The sequence below is a fragment of the Vidua macroura genome, chromosome 4 (genome assembly GCF_024509145.1).
Source record: "Vidua macroura isolate BioBank_ID:100142 chromosome 4, ASM2450914v1, whole genome shotgun sequence".
Lineage (NCBI taxonomy): Eukaryota > Metazoa > Chordata > Aves > Passeriformes > Viduidae > Vidua > Vidua macroura.
The window spans coordinates 1779393-1804722 of record NC_071574.1 but is presented as its reverse complement, the minus strand read 5'-3'; the positions used below and the strand labels follow the sequence as shown (position 1 = coordinate 1804722).

The following is a 25330-nucleotide window of genomic DNA, read 5'->3' as shown; positions in this document are numbered from 1 at the left end:
CCAGGGTGTGCTGTCCTGTGCTCCATCTGCCCAAAATATGTTTTGCCAGTAGCTGCTAGAAAGTTTCACAAACGTCTGTGCTGAAGACCACATTTGGGTTCTTTTGCTGAATGTTTTATATTTCCATTACTGTGTCTGCAATTACAAGTTTTTCCAGAGTAAATACACAGAATATGAAAATGAAGTTATTGAGGACATCAAGTAGCTTTTATTTAGAAGTCATGTATGATGGAGGAAAAAAGATTTTAAATTCAATTACTGAGTGCTTAGCTGAGGCAAAGTGGGAACATGCCGTCTAAACTAATAAAACAAACAAAACCCATTATCCTAATTGTCTTACCTAAGTTATAACCACTGAAAATTTACTGGGGAGCAGTGGGAGAGTAAGGTACGTATTCATGATACATCTGAGAACATGGAAAATTAATATCTTTTTCCCGTTGCTTTTCTTTTAGGTAAGTAACCGAAGGGGACATGAAGAATTGACATTTAAATGGCCAGCATGTTGCAAAAGGTATTTCAATTTAGATTCAATAAGAAATGTGCAAATTATTAATTTGAGTACATATTTTATGCGTATTTTCCTCCTTTTTTTTTTCTTTTGCTCTGTTGGGACTGTGTTGGCAGAGAAATTAATGAACCTGGGTCCAGCTAATTGACTGAAATTATTTTACTTCCTATAAAAGTAGTAATAATAATAATATGATGGTGATGATGAATGAAATATTCAAGTGTCATTCTTGAAATCTCTTTTTGCACTTGTGATCACTGGAAAGTCTGCTTTACATGCTGATTCTAAAGTGATAGTTGCATTGCATCTGATTTCTAAGACGTGATACCGCTAAGTAACTCTGAGGAAGCTAAACCCGGATTTGATCCCTAAACAGCTCCTTCCTTGGCAGCCAGATGGATATGGAGGTATGTGAGGCCTTACCTTGCATTGGGAAATAATGTCTGTAAATATGCTGTGAACAAAATGCTGGAGCTTCTGCTGGTGACACCCACACAGAAGCATCAAAGAAAGCCCAGCTATATTTCATTTGCAACGGCTCTCCCACTGATGATTTTTTCACATCACTGATAATTGATTATAATTCTGTGCAATGTTTATTGTCATGTTGCTGTCTCTGAAATCCCTCAGGAGGGTGTAGGTTGATGGGAGAGCCATGGTTACAGAGAGCAATTCCTGTTAATTCCAATTAGGGATGGTAATGCAAAGCTGTTTGGAAGAATCCTCACGGAGGCTGGTTCAAGGAAGAGGATTCTGGCTTACAAAAATGTCAGTGTTTCCTAATTATTTCCATTAGAGTGAAAGTTATACTTCTTAATCTTTTTGACAAAAGGGTGCCAAGAGGAAGATAGACCTATTGATTAGGAAATGTCTGTGGACAGAGGCAAATTCTGATTTCAGTGAGGCAGAACGGACATTTATCCCTGAATTTCCTGCTTCTGAAAAGATTATGGAGTCTAATGGATTGTTATCTGTTCTCCTACCATCAATTTTGCATTAAAAACCCCAGAATATATTGGACACAAAAATTAAGTATTCTCTGAATATTTTTTGGCTGAAAATTTCTGGGTTTGCCTTTTATAGACTTTTCACTACTGGCTGCATGTAACTACTTTCTTTCTCTGCTGTTTTTCCTGATTTTCCTTTGCCCGCTCGGGGATTTTGTTGACAAAGAAATGTCATGAAGAAATGAAGGCTTACCTGAAGCTGATTTAGTACCTGGGTTTGGGAAAATTTCAGTTTAAGAACAAATATGTCCAACTGAAACTTTGGTTCCACTTAATTATTCCAAATTGTGTTTTAAATAAGAAGTATTTTGAAAGATGGGGTATAAACGTGTTGCAGCCAAACAAGAAAACAAATGAGTTTTTCTTTCCTGAAGCTTGCTGTAGTTTTACTGTCTCACAGGCCTTTGTGAACAGAAGCACAGACATATCAATGTGTTCAAGTTCTGCTTTTTATCAGAGAATAAGTGCCTTTGTGGGAACTAAAAGGTCTTTTCTAGTCCCCAGAGAGTTCCACAACATCATTTTAGCCTTTGAAAAGAGAAAGTTCTTGGCTAGCATTAAAACAAAATGCTGCTGCTTGTGGCCACTCTAGAATATTTTTTTTTTTTTTTTTAATTGGAGGAGACAGACATTTTAAAAAAAACCTTCAGTTATGAAGGGGAGGCAAAACTGGCAGAAATTTGGGAATGAAGGAGAAACCCACAGTGCAGTACAGTCGTTGCTTTCTGCACATGGAGTACTGAGCACCAAGAACCCCTGGTTACTTGGAACTGATAAAAATTTATATAAAATCAGCAGTAACTACTTGTGCACTACTTTTATATAGCAAACAACAATATTAGATCTGGTGCAATGCTTACTGAATGCCTCATGTATCTGCTAAGTGTAAAATGAATTCAGGTTGGTCCTGGGTACATTTATGTCCCATGGGCTACACTAGGATACATTGTGGGGAAACAGATATAATGGTATCAAAAGATGAAATTAGAGTTACTTGTTTCAGGCAATTTAGTTTATTACATTTGACATCTTATCAGGTCTCTGAAACATAACTAGAAGCTTTCTCTTGGAAACATGTCGTGTCCTGTCTGTCTTAATGACCATCAGTGGTTGCTGTAATTGTGTACCTTCTATCAGAAGCCAGCAGAGACTCTGCTGCTGAGTAAAACAAAATTCCTTTATTTTTTATGGGAATAATAATATTACGCCTTGCTAAGTTTTCAGAGGTCATCTCAGTAAACCAGGCATTGCTCTGTGAGCTACATCATCACCATCTCGAGCAATATTGATTCTTGAAGTATAGATTCATTTTTTTTGTTTCTCTGTTTTTAGTTGGTGCATTACGTTTTTGTCTGTTGAGCCATATGTGTGAGTCTGAGCTGTCAATAAAGGACTTTACCATCTCGGTGTCATGTTGTCAGTTAATTCAGATAAATCCCAAACGACATGCAAAGGTCAGGGATTTGCAAAGGTAGGTCAAAATCCTCTAAGCTTTCAGGTTCTCTAGGAATTGTGCTTTGCCTTTTAACGTCACCAGCTTCTAGTCTGCATGATCATGGAGGTACCAGTGGAGACATGGACCATGTTCACACAGATTTCTCAAGAGGTAGGTGTTCTCTTTTTTTCCAGTATACTAAGGACTTGGTAATCAAACCTCTGTGTGTGTATATCTGTTTTTATATCCCAGATGAAAATGTGTTTATTTGCCTTTGGTGAGAAACAAGGTGGCCAGTGCTGTGCTACACAGCAGGGAAATGCTGCCACGTCTTTTATTCTTCAAGCTTTTGATAAAAGACACTTGTGCATTTTTGGCAGCTGGTCTCCAGCTATGGAGCTGGGCAGCAGGACAGGCGTCATCCATTCTTTCCTTTTTTTGTCTCTGGCTTGGCTGTAAACAGCCACATTTTTTTTAGTGATCCTGAACTGGGGCAATTGCACAGCAGCTGATAAAATGCTGAGAGAAGCAGTAACTTTTCCTGGGAAAACTGAGGTGACTTTTGGGGGGCGTTCAACATCAAACTTCACCAGAGAACTTGCCAGGAGTCTCTTAATATCGTTCCCATGTCTTTTTAGTACTGGAGAACCAAAAAACTCCGTGAATAGTAACTGACTGGCAAGATCTGATAGATCTGCTAACTGGGAGATATTATTGTGTCTTGTGATTTAGTTTGTGTGTTTGCTGTATCTTTTTGGTTTTTGAGGCGTCTGACAAAATCTGTGGCTTGCTAGTGTACTACTCATATTGATGCCAGTAAGCATTTAAAAAGTGATTTTGTTTTTGTAAGGACTGATATTCATCATCATCAGGTAGTGGTGACATATAGGTAAAAAAGTTGTCCAAAGAAAGGAAACTTGTTTTTCCAGACCTTGAACAGTTGATCTGCTTACCAAGTGTTTTTGAGCCTGAGTTGTTGTTTAACCCCAGCTGATTCTGTGTTACTGGCTGTTCGATTGTGTCCCACACTCTAGTAGTGGCATTTTTCTTTAGATAACTACTTTGTCATAGTAATGAAAAAGGCTGTAAGTGGAGGAGATGTGTACTTGTGTTCAGATTTTTTTTCCAGCGAGCAATGGAAACTTTAGAACTGCTAGAAGGCTCTTTTGTCTTCACCTCTATAATATTATCCTGGTCTAAGAAATGGATGCAGCACTTCAGGATTTTTTTTCTTTGTGTACATTGAAAGTGAAACTGCATCTTTGAGGTAAATGTCAGAAATGCTTGAATGCGCAAATATATTTTTAAATTCTCTCTAGATGTATAATCACTTTAAGTTGTGGCTCTTGTCTGCCTGTTTGGATTTTCTAAGAAACAGATATCTACATCTGGGAAAAAAAAAGCAGGATTGCATTTCACATTAACTGGTGTTTTTGTTGGCAGCCTAAGGGGATATGAAAATTTAAATGGGCATAATGAATGAATTACCCTTTGACTTTAGACTGTTCCTTCAAAACAAGAGTGGAATGGTGTGTGGTATGTTTGCACTGCTTTTTGCCTCTGCGTATTTCTTTCTAAGGGGGCTCGTTTTCTCCATGATGAATTTAATCCGTCATGATCACCCCTGTACTACCAAAAGCAAGGAAAACCTTTATTTTTATGGTAACCAAAATGAGCATGAAGAAGTCAGGATTATTTTCTTTTTGTCTTCTTGAGGTCTGTGAGTAGAAAATGGGAGAAATTCCAGAGTCTCTATGAAGACTTAAAAGTATTTCAGGTTTGCTATTGATTTTCACATGGAATGAGTTCAGATGCTGGGACAATCAGCAGCTGAGCTAAATCCAGCTGAGGACAGCCTCTGCTCCAGCAGAAATTGAAGCTAATGGGCCGTAAAGGCAGGGAGGATAATTGCAGTGTCCAGCCCTAGTCTGTAGCTAGACTGCCACCAGAAGGAGTGGGAGGTGGGATGCGCTGGCCAAGGGCTGAATGCCGCACGCACGGTGACTCAGAACTCGCTGCTCTACGGGATTGTGTAGCCATGCTTGAAAACTGCTTCCACTTTAGTGCCCGGGAAGGAAATGAGTGTGGAAAGCAGCTCTTGCTTGAAGCAGTCAGGGCTTAAGAAGCAGATTGTATGTGGCTCTTTGGTGGCTTGTTCTCTTCTGATTGGGATTTTTTCCTCTTTCTTTTTCTCTGGGTGTAAATATAGAAGGAAGAAGCCACTTTAAATAGGCTAAAATCTCCCAAGGTGACTTTGTTTTGCTTAAAAAATAGCTCAGAATCTAAATCCTGATGAAGTGTCTCACATGGTCATGAGCTTTTCCACAACTTATTTTCCAGACAAAAAGTAAAACCTGACATGTGAAGCATAGACTGCAAGGAGCAACAGGTTGGCTGCCAAATTTTTTTAGTCTGTATTAGCCTTTCTGCCAAAATGTTATTTATTTTCTTTTACCACAAGCATGGCAGACAAAAGGACATTGTTTTTCCAGTGAGAGAATAGATAGTTTTTATCAACCAGACAAATTTCTTACATTCTGTTCATAAACATTTGTTCAGAAAACACTTCATTCTCATGCAGCTTTTGCAGTTTCTTTATTGTGCCAAAAGAGATGAAAATGTAGGCCTGGCCACTTTGCAGAACTGCTTTTAAAGATAATCTCCTGGTTTTAATGTTTCAGACAATCTCAGATAAGACGTAAATGCAGAATATTGTTGCTTTTGCTTTTCTCCATCCGTGTTCCAGTGCTATTTCTGGCACAGGTAGAGGTTGAAGATGGGCCAAGGTACACATCCTTGCCAGGGTTTCAAACAGCACTGAAGATTTGGGAGTGTCGAATGTCATCCTTTTGAGCTTGTGCCTGCTTCTAAGTGTGTTTGTGTATGGCAGAATTTTCACTCTTAAGTCTTTAAGTGCCTCTTAAAAATGTACATCTAATCTTGTGGCAGTCTGAGTGTTTCATGCATGCAGCTCTCTCTGAAGATTAGTTTCATTGGCTCTGTTTCAAGAGTCAATGGGAAATCCATTGGAAGTGAGATTTGTGTTGAATACGAGTGTTAATGGTAGAAAGTTTTCCACAGACGCCGTTGAGGGCAAACTAGGTCAGTCTCATCACTCTTTTTGCTGTAATGGGTAGGCCTGTTTTTTTTTCCTTCCTGAAGTATCAGTGGCATGTAGTTAATGTGTCTGTTCTCACGAATCATTTGCTTCCATAGGCTATTCTACAATGGCATGAAATAATAATTAAAACATGATAAAACCCCAAATTTTTCATCTATTAAAAGTGAACAAGCTGAGGTACCAAAATCTTCCCTCCACATATACCTTAGGTTAGGAATGCAAAGCTTTTAATGAACTGTCCAGGTAAGCCATCTGTGTACTCCCCCACAAAATCCATTGTCCAGATTTCTCTGGGAAGGAGGAGAAGGGCTGGTGTGTGTTGTATATATTTAAAAAATACTGTAAACCTGCTCTGTAGTTTTCACAGCTACCCATGTCTGTAACATCTCTAGTGAGAAGGCTGCATGGCTGCAGAGGTGGATACCTAGTGGCAGAGGAAGTGATTTTGGATTCCTTTCTGTACTTGAGATTTTCAGCTGAAGAAGCTGGTGCAAGTTGGGCTGCTCTGCTGCCTGCTCTTGTTTTGATCAGACTGTAGCATCACAGCAGTTTGTCTCATGAATTTGTAGCCATGAGAACAAATTATCATCTGCTGTACTGGTAATTGTATTAACTAAAATGTTCATAAAATGACAGGGAGGAAGCTGCATGTATCAAAGCTGTGCTATCAGTATTCTCCCCAAACATTTCTAATGAAAAGAAAATATCAGAGTGTGTGCGTGTGTGTATAAGTATCCATGCATGTGAGTGGGTGTAGAATGTGTAAGTGTATGTTAAATAAAACAAAGTCCATATTCATGATTTGAGATTAGCAAATGTTAATGAACTTCAAAATTCTCTGGGGCAAGTCAGCTGATGTAGCTGAGTAAAAAACTCAAGGCCCTTGGATAAAACCCTGCCAGAGTAGGTAATAGACACTTTCTGCTACATGTAGCTTTTTCCTTAGACATAAACAGCCATTTTTAAGATGGGAATTTGGTACAGACTCTAAAGAGTCTGTTTGCAGTTTGTTGTAGAAAAGATTTTTAAGCAAATGCAAATAATGGATTGAAATCAGAACTGCTGAGCAGGGCCTTTGGAATGCTGGGAAGCTGAGGCTGGTGGTTATGGAGTTGCAGAGAGCCTTCAGCTGCACCTTCTGACTGGAGGAATTGCTTGGGAGTGAACGTGAGGCAACGTGCAGTGGAAGGAGCTGCTGGAGTCCACATTTAGTAACTGTTCAAGGAAAGCAGTTCATGGTTTCTGGACTGATCCACTAGTCTTCCAAAATTTAAAATGGAGTGGCAGCTGGAAAACCTGAGTTTTGCTGAAGAATTTGAAAAACACTGAAGCAAAAGACTGATGTGGTATCCTCTATAATTAATGTTCAAGGCTGGACATATGTTCTAAAATGTATCAGAAACAGAACAGAGACTTCCCAAGGAAGGCCTGTACTGTCCAGCAGAACACAAGGGGTGTTTGCAGGGGAGGGAGAAGAAGAAAGGATCCTCCTGTTAAGGAAAAGGTTAATAAGGTTTGTTTATATCCCCCTGTTAGGAAGGTTAGCTGGGAGCTGCCACTCACTCCGTATCGTCTCATAAATCTACACCAGTTTTTCTGGCTGAAGATTGAGCTCTGTGGTGGCCAAAAAGTTATGTAACACTTCATTCTCAATCCTCTTCCTATTTTGTCAAATACTGTTTTAAAGATTACTTTGGTGATAATATTGAAACCATAAATATACCATTAATTAGTGACCTGTTGCCTGCTTTGTTCCTCAGACAGGCTGAAAGCCTGCAATGAAATAAACTTTTCTGGACATTCAGATCCAAACCACATTTGTCATCCATAAAAGCTGCATTTCAAGATCAGACCTGAGGGTCTGTTTCTCAGCGTTTTCTCCTTAACAATATCCACAGCCTGGTTCTTGGGGAAGAACAGGAACAGGGCAAGCATATCTGATACTTCCCCTAAATAATCTCCTGGCCTCCAGCTGTTTTTGGCCCAGGATTTCCTGAGCTGGATATTGTCTCTGTGATTTAATAACCCTCAGTGGTTTTTTCTTTCACGAACTTGTCCCTTCTTGAGCTGAGGTAACCCCTTACCCCAGGGAAATTCCTGCCACCACCTCTGCTCTGGCCACTGGGCTGGGACTCACAAAGTCTGCTCTCCTAGAATATAGGACATGTTCTTAGGTTCAGGGAGAAGAAATACAAGGCTTAAAGAGGAAAGTAATCATATTACAGAATATGAATAGTTATTGCTACAGTTGAAATATTATTTTGAATACAGGCATATGGTCAAGAACAAACCCAAAACATTTTAAAAAGAGAATACCATGTACCCAAGACAGGAGTCCTTATCCAAATGACGAGGCATTTGTGTCTTGGCAGTGCTTGACTGTTTGTCTTGTCAGTTCTCTTGCTCTCCAAAGTATGGCTTTATTTATAAAATATTAGCTTTCCAAAGGAAGCCATCAGGAAATGAATAACTGTAGTCACAGCTGGGTTTAAAAAGGGAGGATAAAATAGGAAGCTCCATCCATTTTGTGTGCTGAGCGATGCAGGAGTTTTGTGAAAAAGCTGCTATTGATCTCGTAACACAAGAAATTAATGTACTTGATTTTCATTTTTTTGGCATTATGTGGTGTTCCTGTCTTTCATTTCAAACATTTCTAGTGATTCTTTTTCTATTTTTTGGTACCTTCCTGATTTTAGAGTAACTTTGTAAAAGTATACGAACTTAGAAAATTAATAAAAAATGGGGGATTTGGTCTTATTGCATGGAGTCAGTTCCCATTTGGTAGGTCCCTGGTGAGGTAGGTCTGCTCAGCAGAATATTCCACCTTATTTCCCTCCTCACAGTACACCCAGGAGCACCAGGACACATCTGGGCTTTAAGATGCCATAACATTCAATGTAAGCTGTGGTTATAGAGGCCTGTGACTTGTTCAGTTTTGGATGAATCCTCTTGGGAGTAGCACAAAGCCTTTTTATCCCTGATATGACAGCCAGATTTTTAAGGCTGTGCTCCAAAGCATGAATATTCTACAGGTTTTCAGTGAAAGCGTGCTGAGAATTTTCTTAAAATAAGCTGTTCTTCACATACAGTTTTTTTATAGCCCTAGACTGTCAGCCAGAGATAGATGCCAAGCACTGAGAGGGTTTTAACTTTGGTATAATAAGAAGCACCATGCCTGATACTGTAAATCACTGGACAGTCTGCAAGTGTTGCTCTCTGCAGCACAGCAGTACCAGCTGTTGGTGTAAGAATTTATTCTCGTTTGTCCAGTCCCTAGTCAGGGACTTTTAAGAAAATGTTTTGCTGTTCTTTAAACAATTTCTACTTTAATTGCCAGTGGGTGGAATTACGAAAATGCAGAGAGCTCAAGTGATGTTTGAATAGTTTGGCACATCATAGTATATTACTGTTAAAATAAATACTGCTAAAAGCCATCTGTGTAATAACAGGGACTGAATTTGAGTCATAAGTGACAGTACCTTTGTATAAAATACAAGTTTAGATATTTATTTAAGTACCACGGTGATTCTTCCATCACTTGCTATTCCTTTAAAACTCATGCTATCCATCTTTGGGATATTCTCTCAAAGTTGAGATGCTCTCTTCAAACATATATATCAGTTATGGGGTTTTTTGTTACATCATTGGGATAGAATCAGCTTGACAATTGTTTTTCCAAGATTTGGAGGGTGTGTGGTTGATGATTGTTAAGCTTATTTTTGAGTGTGACTGTTTTCATGACCTGTCTATCACTTACATTAAGAGGTGTGGACACAACGAATTAAGAAAAACAATATTTTGGAGTTAGTAATTTTTATTGTTTCTTAAATGAAATGTCCTTTGTACCTTTCTTTAAACAAAATGAAAAAGCTTAATTAGTTTGTGCTGTTTAATGTACTTGATACTTGCCAACCACCAAAAAACAAACTCTATCTTATTCATCATTTCCCTCAACTGAAGTCCCATGCTAATGTAGTTGTAGTGTGTAAGAAGCAGATAAAGCCCAAAGCATGCCCAAATTCCAGTTTCCAGGGGAAGCAGGGTTATTTATATGGGACTAAAGGGCAGCATTTCTCTGACAAAGGCCAGTGTTCTGGAATGAAGGTTCAATGGGAATGATGGTCCCCTGCCAGCCTTCTGGAGAGTGGGGACCATGTACTGTTGTCACTGAGCCAGGGGACAAGCCAGTGCAAGAAATAGCATTGAAATAATTTTCTTTATCTGTGAACCCATCAGGAAGCTGTAGCTGGGACAGCAGTGAAGCCAAGTTATTTAAAAACACTGATAATTAAGACATTTTTAGTGTTGGTTGCTCTGCTGTGTAGCTTACCCTTTAACATTGTTTTAAAAGAATATCCAGTATGTAGTTACCAGTTTGTTTCCTGTGTTACACTTGAGTTGCTTCATTTTGCTCAGTAATAAAAAGTGATCAGTATATAAGCAAAGCAGACTCTTTAGTTTAGAAAGTGTGTACTAATAATTTTATTAATTGCTGCTGAAGGGATCATTGTGCCACAAATTTTTTTTTTTTTTTTAATTCCTTAATCTCAGTGGAGGAAGGGTGTTTATCAGACAATTTCCATGCTAAAACCCCCTGAAATTATAGTTGCTGAGAGAGATTTCTTTACTATTTTGGCAGTGGGTACCTTACTATGGCATTTCTGTATGTTCATTTTCCCTCTGTTGCTTGTTCTGTGTGTCTTATCATGGCATTTAAATGGTCAGTTGGTAAAATCTTTCTTTAAAGATTGCTGTCAGGTACATGAGGCAGCTGCACATGATGCACTGGTATGTTAAATCATTTGATATCCCAATTTTGTACTCTTTGCCGCTTGGATAACTTCTGATGATGTATTTAAGTCCGGAGATCTTTTTAGGATGTCAGATAGCTTGACTCTTTCAATTTGCTTCATTCTGTTGGTGTTTTAAAACCTGATCTTTCACAGTGCTGGAGAAAATGATGTGTCTAGCAAGGGGTTTGCTCCCAGGATCCTTTTAGTGGTGGGTGACCAAATCCGTGGCTGTATTTATAGCTTGGTATTCGCCCAGCTCCCTGGCCGCAGTGCTGTGTGAGATACAGCCCCAGCCCATCGGAGCTGTGGCCAGGAATGGTTACTTAGCGTAGCCAGGAATAATGATAATTATTGTAAACATAACCAAATAATTGCTAGTCAGTATGGTTCTGTGGGCTTTAATTTTATGTGGTTTGTTGGGGCAGACGGGGCCATTCCAAACCCTGAGGGGCTGGGGCTGGTATCCAGCTGTGGGCAGCGTCTTGGGCAGGTACTGCTGCCTGCTGGGCTCCAGCAGGGAAAGGTGGGGCAGGAAAAAAATCTGTTGTGCTGTCATGTTCATGTTAAGAAATGTCTTTATTTCAAGAGATTTGAAACCAGAAAATCTATGCAGAGCTTGAAAATAATACTAATGCCAAGTCAAACTTGAGAAAAATTGCTTTCTGTGGTGCATGAAGATCAGTGTTTGCTTGTCATGTTAAATATGGCAACTTGGGAATATTGCACATGTAACACCAGTTAAATTCCCCCCCTCCTCGTTCTTTTATCCTGTTTTATTTGTCTCCATCAGAAATGTGGGGAATAAGTCCGATCCCATTTGCCTTAAAATCTCATGTAAAGGCAGTGTGTGCCTGCTTCACCTCCCTTTGGCCGACAGAGGGAGGTCTTTGCCTTCCTCAATTCCTCCTACATGCTTATAGTGGAAAAGAGCATTTCAGATAATCCTTATGCATTTGGGAAGTCTCTACAAACCTGTATGGAATGGCACTTTCTGACTGAAACTTAAAGGCTTAACTAGAAACTTGAGATGAGACAGATTTCTCTGTAGTTACCTGGTTAACAGTGAAGTGTTACACTAAAGTATTCTTAATCTTGGAAATAGTAGGAGGAAGTTTTTCTTACACTTTCCACCAGTGCTCAGGAGATGATTTCTTTTTTTTAGAAATGAAGGGGGAATACTATTGTATAAAATGTAATGACACTTTTCCACTCTAGCTTTAAGATAAGTGCTTATAATTTAGCTTCTCAGCTGGAGGAGGTACATAGGTTTATAATAACTTTTTTATGGACAAACGACACCACCCCCCTGTTTCCTGTGGTTTTCTGATAGATGCAGGGAGCCATGCAGAGGCAGCACACTGAAGTGCTTATGGAAGTCTTGAAATTATGTCACCTACCTGAGAGAAACATAGCCTTTTTACATTTGCTTTTACCCAGGGGTGATGCAGCCCTAAGAAATCACACCTGTATCATGTTGGGTTTTCAGTGGAGGTACACAGCTCACATGCAGGGTGTGTGCTGTGAGGAGAGGGAGCATCTAATTGGGAATATAGTGTATATGGATTTAGAGGGAATAAAAATAATAAAGGGAATCAAGTGTATAGGGGTTTAGATCTGGTGCTCTATTGCCACCTTCTGCTCAGCCATCTTCCCACTGGGCTCGTGATGCACTTACGTGTTGCACCTGGGAACTTGCATTAGGGATGACATTTGATTTTGCAGAGTTTGAGGGAAGCTGTACCAAAAGGAAATGTCAGTTCCTCTTCTAGATTCCTGAATGCAAAGCCCTGTTTAGATAAGGCAAGGAAAATATCTTCCGTAGCAAAATGAACGATAGTTTTCATCAATTTGAAAACTAAGATGTAAGCCTTTTCTCGGGCACAGGGCAACTCAGTCTGATTTCCATTACCTTAAAAGCTCACAAATCACAAACTGAAGCATCAATATTTGCTTATTGCATTGTGAATTGCAGAATCTGAGAGTAATTTTAACCTTTGGACGCTTTAATAGGGACTAGAAGCAGTTGTAGAATTGATTACTTAAAGTGCATTGATTTGTTCTGAAGATTTCTACTTGGTGGTCTCTGGGAAGTGTTCCCTGGAATGTTTACCCTTTTGGCATTTATGACTTATTTTATGGCCTAAACACTGACTTTACCTCCTACTGTTCCATTAGAAACTCAGGAAGAGAGAAATAGAAAATATCAGCTCCCTTGCGATGCCACTGGTTAAACTCTGTCCTTTTTAAAATGCTGGAAATAATGTGCTGTTTAAATGGTAGCTGAAAGGCATATTCATTCTCTAGTAAAATTCAGGATAGAAAGGGAGCAGAGGAAACTCGATGATGTTCCTAACAGGTAATTTTAGCCAGGAGAGTTGGATAGGAAGAGACTTAGCCTTGAAACTTGACAGATTGAGATCCGCAGGAGGAAGCAGGTGTATCATTATACACTTGTTTCTTCTTCTTCTCCTCTTACTTAGAAGCTAGAAATAGCAGGTTCCTTTTGTCTGCTCAACACCTGCACTTTGTAAGGATAAAGAATTTGAAGGCAGAGTTGTGGGAGAAACGTGGTATAGGGGAGGATGGCAGGTTCCCAAATGCATCATATGCATTGTATTTTACATGTGTTTACAAATAGTGCAAAATAACGTTTGTTTTGCACAAATTATGTGATTACACATGCAGTTGTTGGGGTTATTGGGTTAGCTTTCAAACTATGACAGGAACATTTTTCTCAGGAGTTCCTGTTTTAGTTTTCATTGCTTTCCCGCTTGGGAAATTGAAGTTTGGCATTTCTTGGATGTCAGCTTCTGTTGCTTTATTTTAATTTATAGTTCACTGGATATAATAACCTCATCAGCATCTGGTCTTTAATTTGAAATGATCTTCTTAAGGCTTAAGAATTTCAAATTAGATTGAGGCTAGTGTAAAATAACTGGGGGATCACAAAGTGTCATTTCAATTTTTGTCAAAATCTTTATTTTAGTACCATTAAAAAAATATTTATGTTGTTTTTCAGCATAGTATCAATAAATGTATTTAAAAGTTTGACCTGACTTGCAACTCTTTTTCAGTAAGTGGTTGTTTCAGTGTGATGATATCTTGACATTTAGTCAAGCTTTGACATTTTCTGTTAGAGCATATTAAACCTTCCTTCGTGAAGGTGCATTTCAATAACCAGAGCATGACAGTCAGAGGGTCACCTTTGCTTCTGATGTAACGTCTGCCTTTTAGGCAAGAAAATAGCAGGATCGAACTTGGGCTCTGTCTGGAGCTACAGGACACTGAAGTGTCAGACTCTTCCCTGGACTGGAACTCCCAAATGCCCTGTTACTTTTTGGTTGTAGTGTAACACTAGGCTCTAATGGAGCCACTGCAATTCAACAGAAACGCAAGAGTTTGTTAATCATTGTTGCTTGGTGTGTTGTGGTGATTTCTGTGGGCATATTCATGTCAAATTGTTTCATCCAAGCTGTCAGAAAACCGAGTTGAGGCCTCCTGTCTTTGCTTGTCTGCTTGGGCACTTCCACAAGGCATTTCTGAGCGATTCTGGAAAACTTCCTTGTGATTATCTAGGCAGAACAAATGGGGATTTCAAGCTGCAGAATCTTTTTGCATCATATGAAAAAAGCCAAACCTATATAAAGTGAAATTCTACTAACTACTTTGGGAAAAAGTTTTGGTCAAGGAAGTAGAAGAGGTAGGAACAGTAGAAAAATGTTTAGAAAATTTCCATGTAACTTGTCTGTCTCAATGTGTGGGATGTTCTTTTGTATTGAATTTGCTGTACAGATGCACAGAACTGGATTCTGCTCTCTTACTCCCATAAGGAGCTGGTGGGGATGACTTTTCCCCTCTTTATCTCATAAAGGCTGGATCCCAGCTGCGATTTTGTGCATAGAAAAATCAAAGGTCAGATAAGGGCATGGTCTCTTTTTGCCAAAGAAGTATCTGTGATCTGCAGAACAAGATGGTTGTTTATAGTGGGAACTGGAGTGAGGAGCTGGCTGCTCAGTGTCCTGGTGTTTAACCCTGAGGAGTCAGGATCTAAAAGAAACAGACGTGTGGTTGGGGGACAGCTGCTGAGCCTCTTTGGGAAGGCAATGAAGGAAAAAGCAGACAAGTAGAGGATTTAGCAAGTTCAGGGGCTGAACTTCCCTGGAACTTTAGACTGAGTGTCTTAATCCAGTTGTTTTTCAGATTCCCAGGGTTAAAATTGAAGAAGGATGTTCAAACTGCCTGCTAAGGTGAGATGAATCACTGTTGGTGTTCAGATAGATTTTAACTGCATGGGAAGCCTGCCTGGAGCTCTTTGTTGTAGCTCTGCCTTTCCTCTGGTTTCCTTCAGCGCACTCTCTACCCCGAGCACTGTGGCAGCAGCAGTCACATGTGTTGCTTCCTGTGCTGGTTTACACTGGATGATGCTCTTGCACTGTGGCTTGAAAAAGATGGTTTTATTCTCGGTTTGGCTAATAATGTTAATTTCTAGTCTGCCCAACAGTATAGAAATATCCTCAGGATACTGGTCAGGGATAGCATTCTGTTAGGTTGAATCAAGGTCCTTGTGGAGTGAGGGACAGAGCTCTTATGTATCAGCTGCAGCATGAAACATCTGCTTGGAGTTTTTGGACAAGCCAGTGCTGAAATGGAGCAAATTTTCACAGTTTGTCCAGGTTTTATTTTAATGAGCATCGAGGCAACGTTTCCTTCCAGTGGAAATGGTCTCTTGCTATTGATAAGAAACACTGCCAGAAATCTTTAAAGGACTGCACGTGTCTGATGTGGGAAGCTCTGGCAGTGGAGGGGTTTGAACTGCACCTTGTGTCCTCTCATGTGTGCACTGGATTCCTCATCAAGTCGTGGCTGTGCCAGGAGGTAAATGGCCATTACTGCCCAGGCTGTATCCTTGAATCTCCTCCTGTGCTTAGCTCATCTGGAGCTATTTGCAAGTGCAGGAAAGAACAGGCTCCCTTCGGTCCTCTTTTGGCAAAACAAGCTGTGGCAAGTGGATAGATGCATTAGAGCTGTGTTTGACTTAGAAGTATGGAGCTGGGAATTGAATTAATCAAGGAAAAGGCAGTAACACCAGAAATGGAGGAGGGAAAATGTATAGGAATGGGGTGAGGGAGAGTGAGGCAAGACAGGAGAAAGCAAAGAAAGGAAGAATGAGTAGGGGAAGGTTGACCAAGGTTTGTCCTGCTTGCCAGTGCATTATGGTGGGAGTTGAAGGTCCCTGGGATAACTATGTACCATATCCTTACAAAAAAGGCAAAGGGTGTAATTTATACTTCAGAATCATTTAAGATTTGCTGTGGTATCTAGGTACTGGAATATTTTCCCAAGCTTTATAATGTTCCCTCAAGTGAGAGTCAGTGCATCCTGGTTAAGCATATGTCTTTGTTGCAGTGATAAAGAGTAAACTTCCAACTGAATCTCTATCTTTGGGAAATGTGCTCTATGGATAATGAATGAAAGAAGGTCAGCAGGAAAGTGACCATGGCAACTCGGCTGCCATCAGCTGTTAGAGCACAAACCTATTCCCTAATGTTTTAGTACAAGTGCTCTTTTCATACTGTGTGAGGGAAGGCCAAGGAAATGGCTCCCGAGTTTCACAGATGTGACTCCTGGGTTGATTGGCAGGGTGGAAAATCATGTTGCATGCTCTTCTGGGCAGGTAGAGAAATCCATTAGGAGACCCTGTGCGTAATGGGGCTGTGTACAAGTGCTCATCTCTTTATCGTGTCCCACTGGTCATTCCATGTCCATAGCTGTGAGTTTGGCATACTTTCCAGAGGTTCAGGTACCCCAGCTAATGGCCAGTATTAGCCTCTGTTAGAAATAAGTCAGTGTTTGCTATTGTGTAGATCCACTGTCTCTTCAGCCGCAGGGGTGGCATGCTCTAGCACAGCACTCCAGGCCCTAGGTGGATTTCCAGCTGTCAAAAGCACCGATAATGAGTCTGCAGGATCTGCTGAGGGCAGGGGAAGAAAGGAGCTGCATAATTTCATTACCCTTTTTACTCACAGAGAGCACATGCTTTATAACCACCTCTCATCGGTACTAATGCCCGTGGAATCCCTTTGCTGCATTAAACCCCAGCCAGTTGAGGAATGCCCCTTTGAGGCTGCACTAGCTCAGTTCAGAGCCTGGCATTAAGCTACACATAGTTTCAGGGGTCATAATCCCAACAGATCTCTGCTTTTCAATTTCTATTCAGTTCTAGTCTTTAATTGAAAAGGAAACATTTTATCCTTAATTGTATTATTGCTCTTTCTTTCCTGTCCAAAACCACTGCTGTTCTTTCTTAAGTGTCAGCTTTTGGAATTGAAAAATACTAGACGTTTCATTCCAGTAAATGAATTTTTAATGATTTTGTAGTTGTTCCTTACATGATAACTTCAGTTGTGTAAGCCAGGAACATTGTTTTCTGGGAAGTTGTTGGCTTCCCATTCCTTTCTCTCTGCACCATCACTCAAAAGTCATAAGGAATCTGGTGAGTTGATGGTTTTCCTTGTCCTGTGGAGCCTTTTCCACAAAAAATATGGGGTCTGGTCCCACTCTGTTTAAGTTGGTAGTAAATCTGTGATAACACAAGAGCTAGTGAAGTTCCCTGCCTGTATATGACCAGGGACACTGTGTTAAACAACTTCGTGGTATGAAATGATGCCACCCAAGAATGGCATCTTTCCCTTGCTTTTTTAATTAGGAATAGGCGGTACTGCGGGATTTTAAAGGAAATCTCCATGAATTTATTTAATTGAAGATACTGGAGGCTTACAGAAATGCAGAATATTTTATATATGCTAATTTGTAATTAATTCATTATTAATGAAATACTTATATTAACAAACCACATCTTTATAATTTTTAATAGATTATGTTATTGGAGGCTTTCTGGGTAAACTCTGTGATCAGCTTGCTTGCTTTCATATTTTTATTAAAGTAATTTTCCTCTAATAAGGTTTCTTCTTCCCCCCTCTTTGCTAGTGTCTCAAGTCCTTCTGGGTAAGCAAAGATCTGCTTATTTGGGTTATTTGAGGGCAACGTAGACCTCATTTGTCTTGGTTTGTGGTTGGGAGCAGGAGATGGCCGAGTCATTTTTCAAGAGGAGTCCTTTTGAGTGTATAAACCTGACCCTTTATGTTGCTGTCAGCTATTTGATAGAAGGATTAATTTACTCATAATATTTTGCACTATTAAGCCTCCTGACACATTTTAGAAACTTTGTCTTGGTGCTGTTGAAAGCTGCCTGCCAGCCAGTCCCATTAGCAGGTCTGTATAGAATTAACATATTGGGTAAAAATACAAGACATTTAATGTGTTAGAATTGGTTTCACCACAGCAGTAGTTCCAGTCCTTTTCTCTCTATACACTCACACAAATCTAAAATTTGAGTGTGTATGTTTTCTCCCATTTTCTCAATAACGTACGACCTGACATGACTGCAAATTATGGATCAGTGCATCGTTTTGAAGTGTTCCACGGGTCATATTGTACATAGGTGAGATTTGCACACAGCCAAGAGCAATGTCCTAAACCCAGATGTTATTTGCTTTCCGGATGCACAGAGGGGACCCTCTGAGGAGAAATATTTTTCAAGGTGCTGGAATTCATTGGTCATACTCACTGTTTTGTCAGGCTAGACATAGATCTCTGAAAATTATTCGAACATGTAGCCATAGGAATGACTTCTTTGCCTTAATCATATTTTTGAAAGGTGTAGGTGTATCTCAAATTTATGAGAACATTTCAGTGGTGATCAATATTGGCCAAGAAGAAAAACAGATGCTTTTTTTCCTGTGGCAGCTGAGCTGAAGTCAGTGCTGATGTTCTTGCTTACAGCATGTCATCCTAGAAACAGACTATTCAGAAGATTCCTTGTTTTCTTTCAAGTAATTTGAAGTGTTAATTGTTGTGTACTCCTGATTTTCTTGTCTTGAGATAATGGAATCTAATCCTGACAGGAGGCTATGACAAGTACAACCCTAAGATGCTAATGAAGCCACATACTGTCATTACTGCTTGGAAAATTAGCTGCAGAGTTGTCGCTGACCAGAGAAGTCTGATGTATCTGTTGTTTTGAAGAAGGGTTATTTTTGTTATGTTCTTCTTTTTTTCTTTTTGCTTTAGATTTGTGCTTTCCAGCCCCTCTCGGTTTGGATGCGAGACGTGCTTTGTGGGAGGAGGTAATGAGAGGAGACAATGGCATCTGCGTTCCTTGCTAATTTTAACCTCCAGCTATCTTTCCTCTCAGGATGCTCCGTGCACACAGAAGAGCTTGTGGGCGAATAGGGAGCAAATGATTTTCCCCAAGTAAACTAATTATATGCCAGACAGAAGCAGTTCTGCCAAAATGACTGATCTCCCTCCAAAATCATTCCAGGAGCTTTTTTCCAGCTTCTGAGGGGGAGTAGGAGTCTCATAGGTAGTAGTTGTGTCAGTGGAAGCTCTGGCAGAATCCAAATAAGTATGACAGGCCTGAGCCTTTAGAGGGTGTGTGCTGTGTTAGCACTGAGGTTCATTACTTGAGATGGCATGTTTTGTGGTACTCATTCCATGTACAAAGTTGCTAAATTAAATGTTCGTTTTGGGACAAGCAGATAAAAGCAGGAATTGGTGCTAGGACTCTCATACCTCTGTTTGCAAGTGCCCTGGGTATGTGAGTGACTATAGCTGAGGAAGACAATTTCCAGTAACAATTTGCTTGATGAATAAGCCTCCTTTCTTGATTACAGATTGTCTGCAAACAGATTGCAATTTTAAGAAACTTGTTTGTTATTTATCATAATTTTGTGCATAATAATCCCCCCTTCTCCCATGAAAATTGCTGTTGATAGTGAGATTGACTTTGTGGTCCTGAGAGGATGCCGAGAGCAAACTCCTCCCTTAAAATGTCAAGAGTCCATGGCAATCAAACAGCAAATGTGGGAACGCAGTTGGAGCAGAATCCTACAGAAGTCATGGGGATGTTTGCACATAATTTTTCTCATTATTTGTTCAGCTGTAACAGTGAGGGAAAATTGACACAGTCTAATAGCTGTCCTCGTAGGCAGTGTAAAACGAGCCCGAAGGGCTGCGGGGGGCTGCGGCAGCCGGATCCCCGTGTCTCACATCACCTCCACAGCTCACGTTAATTGACGAGCCCTGCTCGCTGCACAGACCCCACAGCACACGGCTCTGGACTCTGAGCCGTGTTTTCATGCTGGGCTTGGTTCTTGTCAGAGCTCACTGGGGAAATGCTGCTCAAACAGCACACAAAGCTTTGTGATGCCACTTGTACTGCGCTTGCCGTTATGTTCCTAAAAATGTTCTGTGCTTCTTGGATATTGGTATGGTGTCCTTTCTTCTTAGCCATTTCTTCACAGGCACTGTGATTCTATTTCACTACTTAGCTACTTTCCAGCCAGAACGGAACCAGTGTCTTTTCTGTTTGTTTCGTGGGGCTGGGAGAAAACACCTGTGATTAGGGTCAGCTGAACAGCCTGGAAGGTGTCTGTTTACTGGGACAGCAGGTAGCTCTGGTACGAGCTTCCAGGCTGGCTTTGACTTGGCAAAGCTGTTACAGAAGTGAACAGGCCCTTCAGTGCTCGTCTGATCTTCCTGCTAGGGCTGCTGACAAAGGCTGTGTTTGTACACGTATTTCTTATGACAGCTCCTTGTCTTGGAGGAATTAGAAAGAGATCACTGGCTTGTCGTGGAAGAACAACCCTGTCCCTGCAGTGCTCAACGAGCTCTGATCCAGATCTTCTTGTTTGGCTAATCCTATAGCCAGCTAGCAATTTACTGAGCCTTTGTGCCTCTTCTTTAAAACAGATTAAAAAATCCTATTCACATATGAGAGTTGGCTCTGTCCAAAGGTAGACTAGGAAATGCTTTATTTTAATTTTTTCCTTCACAGTTTGGTTTACCACAATAGACAACATGAAGTGTAGACTGGAAAGAGGCCAGGAGACCCATCTGCTAAAAAAGAGGGATCTTTATAATTACAATCCAGTCGGCAGAGCCTGGGGATAATGGCATACCTTTCCTCCTATGAATATTTTCATGAACTTTGCCCATCTGGAGAGATTCCCTCAGTGCCCTGCTAAATTGGGTTGTTTGTGTGGACACAAAGGAAAACAACAGAAGATGGGTGCATGTTCCAGTAGTACTGGAAATTCTGTATCTTCTCAGCAATTAAGTAGTAAAAGGATTCTGCCCCAGTTTGTGAACAAAACATTGAAATATTGCTCAAGGTCAAGGCATTTTTGTGTTCTGTGCAAGTATGTGATTTAATGCCCTGCAAATTGGATCTGAGAGGAAATTTCTTGCTCTGGCTGCTGTTTTAAAGTTTCTGGTAACTGTTCATAGACTCAAAAAGAGCATTAAAACCTTCCTCCTGTAGTGACTATTTTGTGTCCATTCACCTTTTCTACATTTCCAATGTGCCTGCCTCAGTATGATCCCTTTGTTGTTCTTTAGTTTTGATTTTTAATTTCAAGCAGTTTTGTGGTTAAGGCCAAGATGCGTTGGAGCAGTGGGGTCTTTGTGTGTGTGTTGGGAAACTGGTGCAAATGGAGATAGTTATTAAAAACAAATTAAAATGGCTATTGCAGTGCATATATCCCGGTCACATCCAGACAAATTCACAACAATCCCCTTTTTTTTTTTTGTTCAGGATAATAAAAATATCTGTGAAGAGGCATGTTGCACCGATTCAGTAAAAAACAAACATAAAGAAAAACCCAACTGATGTAACCTTGCAATCCTACCCTCTGTGACCTCTCTTTGTCGTAATTCTGACTGCCCCAATTCCCAGTGCTCATAAATATTCCATTACATCAGCAGCACAAAAGAAATTCCCTTGTAGCATTTCACAGAGAGCCCAAGTTTCTTATTAATTTGGCATAAATAATATTTCTCCTGATGCTGAAACCTAAATGCAGTAACTCCTGAGCATTGTTGTTTGGATTGGCTTTGTTGGCTTCCTTAATTTCTAAGTGGACTACGGGGTCTGTTAACACCGGTGGCTCCTCCATGTGTCCCTGTGTTATTAGAGCAATTCTCTTTTTATTGCTTTGCCTTTTCACTTGCAGCTGATGACTCAGGGATCAGCTAGAACTCAACCTGAAGTTTAAAAGGAAGGATTTTTAAAAAAGGGGGAATAGAACCACAGCTGTAGCAGAGTGATTTCTAATCTCCTCGTGGTAATGGATCAGATCCTCTCGATAGAGAATGAAAACAGCTAATCAGCCCCGCAGCTTGTGTCCTCTTGACACTTGCTGTGTTCCACGGCTCTTTTATGTTCATATGTGGTCCTGCAAGATTGCTTATGAACAGGGCTCTGACAGGTCTCTGCTTTTTCACTCGTCATGTGGAGAATAATTATACCATTAGAGGAGGAATAGAATAAGCAAGCGACTAAAATGCATTTCAGAGACCTACCCTGAGCATTCTATCACTTGAATGTTTAATAGAAGAATTGAAAGAGTTTATATTTCAGTTTGGTCTGATTTTGTTTTCATCTTTGTTCTCTGTGTGAGATAATGCTGTCACTTTATAACCTTTTAACTACCATTTGCTTTGGTATTTTATGATATGGATTTTCCCTTATGTTTTTATCTCATTTCATCATCATGCTGCAAATTACTGTGGAGTACTCACTTGGAGGAGTTCTAAATTATTTTTAGTTCTTTGGTGTTTTGAGGAAGTAGCATTTAGTTGAAACTTTTAAGTAGAATAAAAAGCCTGTATTGTATTCAGTAGCATGCTTCCACTCAGAGAAATTATTAAAGATGTTCTTTAAGCTACATGTAAGTGAAGAATGTTGGTAAGGTGTGTAAGTCAAGTAACTGCTTGGGGTAATATAATTAGCAGAAGGGTTCACCAATATGAAGCCATTGACCTTAGAGGCTTAGGTGGTTTTAGACAATCATACTCAATCATTCTCAACAGCTCTTGCACAAGCAAGTAATTATACTGAAACTTTTTTTTTTTTAACAAACAGTATTCTGTGTTAGTATGATGTGCTGCATCAGACTCCCATGTTACAGAAACTGCAATCATTTATAGGTTATAAAGGAACTTAAGGAAATTGATTATTGTGACATTTGTGCTGCTCGGTTCCTTTGTCCTTTTTGCAAAAATTTTTTCTAGACCCTTTCTGTTGTCAAAACAGCAGTGGGAAACCCTTTGGAGTAAGAAGCAGGTCCTTCTTTTAATCCCATTGCAGCAGCCTGCCATCAGGGCAGCTGTAAGGGCATGGAGGAGCTGTTAAAGACCTTTCGTTTGTGTAGAAAACAAAGGAGCAGAAATAATTTTGAGTGACTAATTTATTGTGAATCACCATTTTTCCAACAGTTTGGTTACCAGGCTTGAAGTAAAATATAAATGTGGTGTAGATTTGTCCTGAATTACCAAGGAGTGACTTAAAACACGAGTTAATTGAAGATGGCATTGGATTGAATTCTGTGTTATTACTTTAGCAGAGTTGTGGATTAAAAAAAAAAACAAAACTGGTGTATCCAGTAAGTGTATGTATTGAAATGGAAATACAGACCAAACAATTGTGTTTTTGGGAGAGTCTACTTAGACCATTGACTTACCTCTTCCTGCCCACCTTGTGAGCTTTTCAGGTACCTGAAGAACAAAGCAATATGATACTTTTAAATGTCAGTAGAAAAAAATCTGATATGTTAAACAGTCTGTCCACCCCAGGAAAAATTTGTTTAGCATAGCACACTTAACTTTGCTCTATTTCACTGGATTTTAATCTGCACAGTGTCCACTCTACACTGAGCTGTGCCCTGAACTGACTGGAGAAAAGCAAATACCAGGTCAGGGAGTTTTAATTTGGAACAGTAGCACAGGTCAATATCTGAAAATTGAGACCAAGTTTGACAGCTGAGAGAAACAGATGTGTTACAAGCAACACAGAATAACGAGATTGAAGAATGTCAACTCTGACTACACCACAACATGCTGTGCTGAACATTATTTGTGTTCATGATGACATAATGTTGTAGTACATGCTCCAATACAAGTGTATAAAATAGATATAAAATTGCTTTTTTGCTATTCGGTCTTTACACTTCTGTTAGATAAATGAAGAATTTGAGAAGACAATAAATGTGCCTTTCTATTAGAGCTCCCTATCTCAGTGTATGATAAAGCATCTCACTGTGCTGCTTGAGTTGGGTTTTTGAGTTTATTTAAGCTCCTGACTGCCATTCATTTCACCTGTCAATACAGTTTGTGCACTGGCACATACCCAGTGAGTAGAGAGACAAGGCATTGAATTACAGCCCAGCAGTTTCTAACGATTTTGGAGCTGAGAGCACCTACCCTGAGGGATTTATAACAATGCACCACCTAAAGATTAGGTCTGAAAGGCGGAGTAGACCCACTATTAAGACTGTCTGTGAGTAATACAGGTAGCCTTGAATTCCCATTGTGGCATATTGTTTGGTTCACATGATTCAGTATTGTTAGTATAAATTAAAAAGTTAAGAAAAAGCATATTCTGAGGACACATATCTGTGTATTAACTCTGCAAGGCTGTGTGTACTGGCTGCCTCAACCCAGCAATGTAAAACATAAAAACAGGGGGAAGAAAAGTAATACAGCTCTAGTTCACTATAAGATCATTCCACTGGGGCTTGAGAAAGCTTAACCTGCTAAGTTTTTTTGTCATAGATTTGAGTCCAGGCTTCCAGCCTTAACCTGGTTGAATAACCCTCTTCTTACATGTAGTACATCTTGTTTCTGTGTGGATGAACAACACTTTGTAAGTTTTGCTCCTCAGGTTTTACCAGAGCTGCAGAGGAGGGGATTGAGTTCATCTCTTTGGCTCTCTCTAACACCTTCAGCCTGTGGAGAGCACAGGGGTGCAGCTGTCTGGAGGACTTGGATGATTTACCCACTACAGCCTTTTCTCTGCCCTGAATCCTTTTCTCTGCTGTGTTGATGCTCCCACTCAGCAGTATTAGATAGTATGCAGTGGCATTGTACAAAAACTCCCCTCTTCTTTTGCAGTTTGAAACGTTGTTAATCTGCTTACATTTCCCTGTGCTGTATCTTTTTATTTTGTGTGTTGCTATTTTATGGGTTTATTGTCACTACAAACAAGCCCGCTGTTGTTCTCTTTTTATTATCTCTGCAAAATTAACATGGACTTGCCTGGCTTTTGACAAGCCTTTGAATTTTGGTATTAGCTGTGCATTATTAATATTTCCTAGGCTTTTATTGTTCTGGATTTTTTTTAAGCATGACCTTACATGCTTTATAATGATGTTCGTCACTTCAATTTTTTTTTCCTTGTGAGAGGGCTCAGGGTTGTGAACTTCTTGAAGTAAGGATAGTAGAAGAGAAGAGCGGTGTCTCTTTATGCTTGCAGAATAGTTACATTATTGTTTTCAAATAGATCTACTTTATATATAACTCTGAAATTAATACTCATAAATTCATAAATTTCCAATAATGTAA

The 25330-nt window shown here is 39.9% G+C and overlaps 1 protein-coding gene across 1 annotated transcript in view; it reads left to right on the top strand.

Moving 5' to 3' along the window:
- The window catches only part of ANK2 (ankyrin 2), a 260831-nt gene that overhangs the window by 20584 nt on the left and 214917 nt on the right, over positions 1 to 25330 (top strand). The window contains exon 2 of the mRNA XM_053975087.1: positions 456 to 514. Within this exon, the coding sequence (XP_053831062.1) occupies positions 494 to 514 (21 nt within the window). The 5' untranslated portion in view covers positions 456 to 493. The remainder of the gene's footprint in view (positions 1 to 455; positions 515 to 25330) is intronic.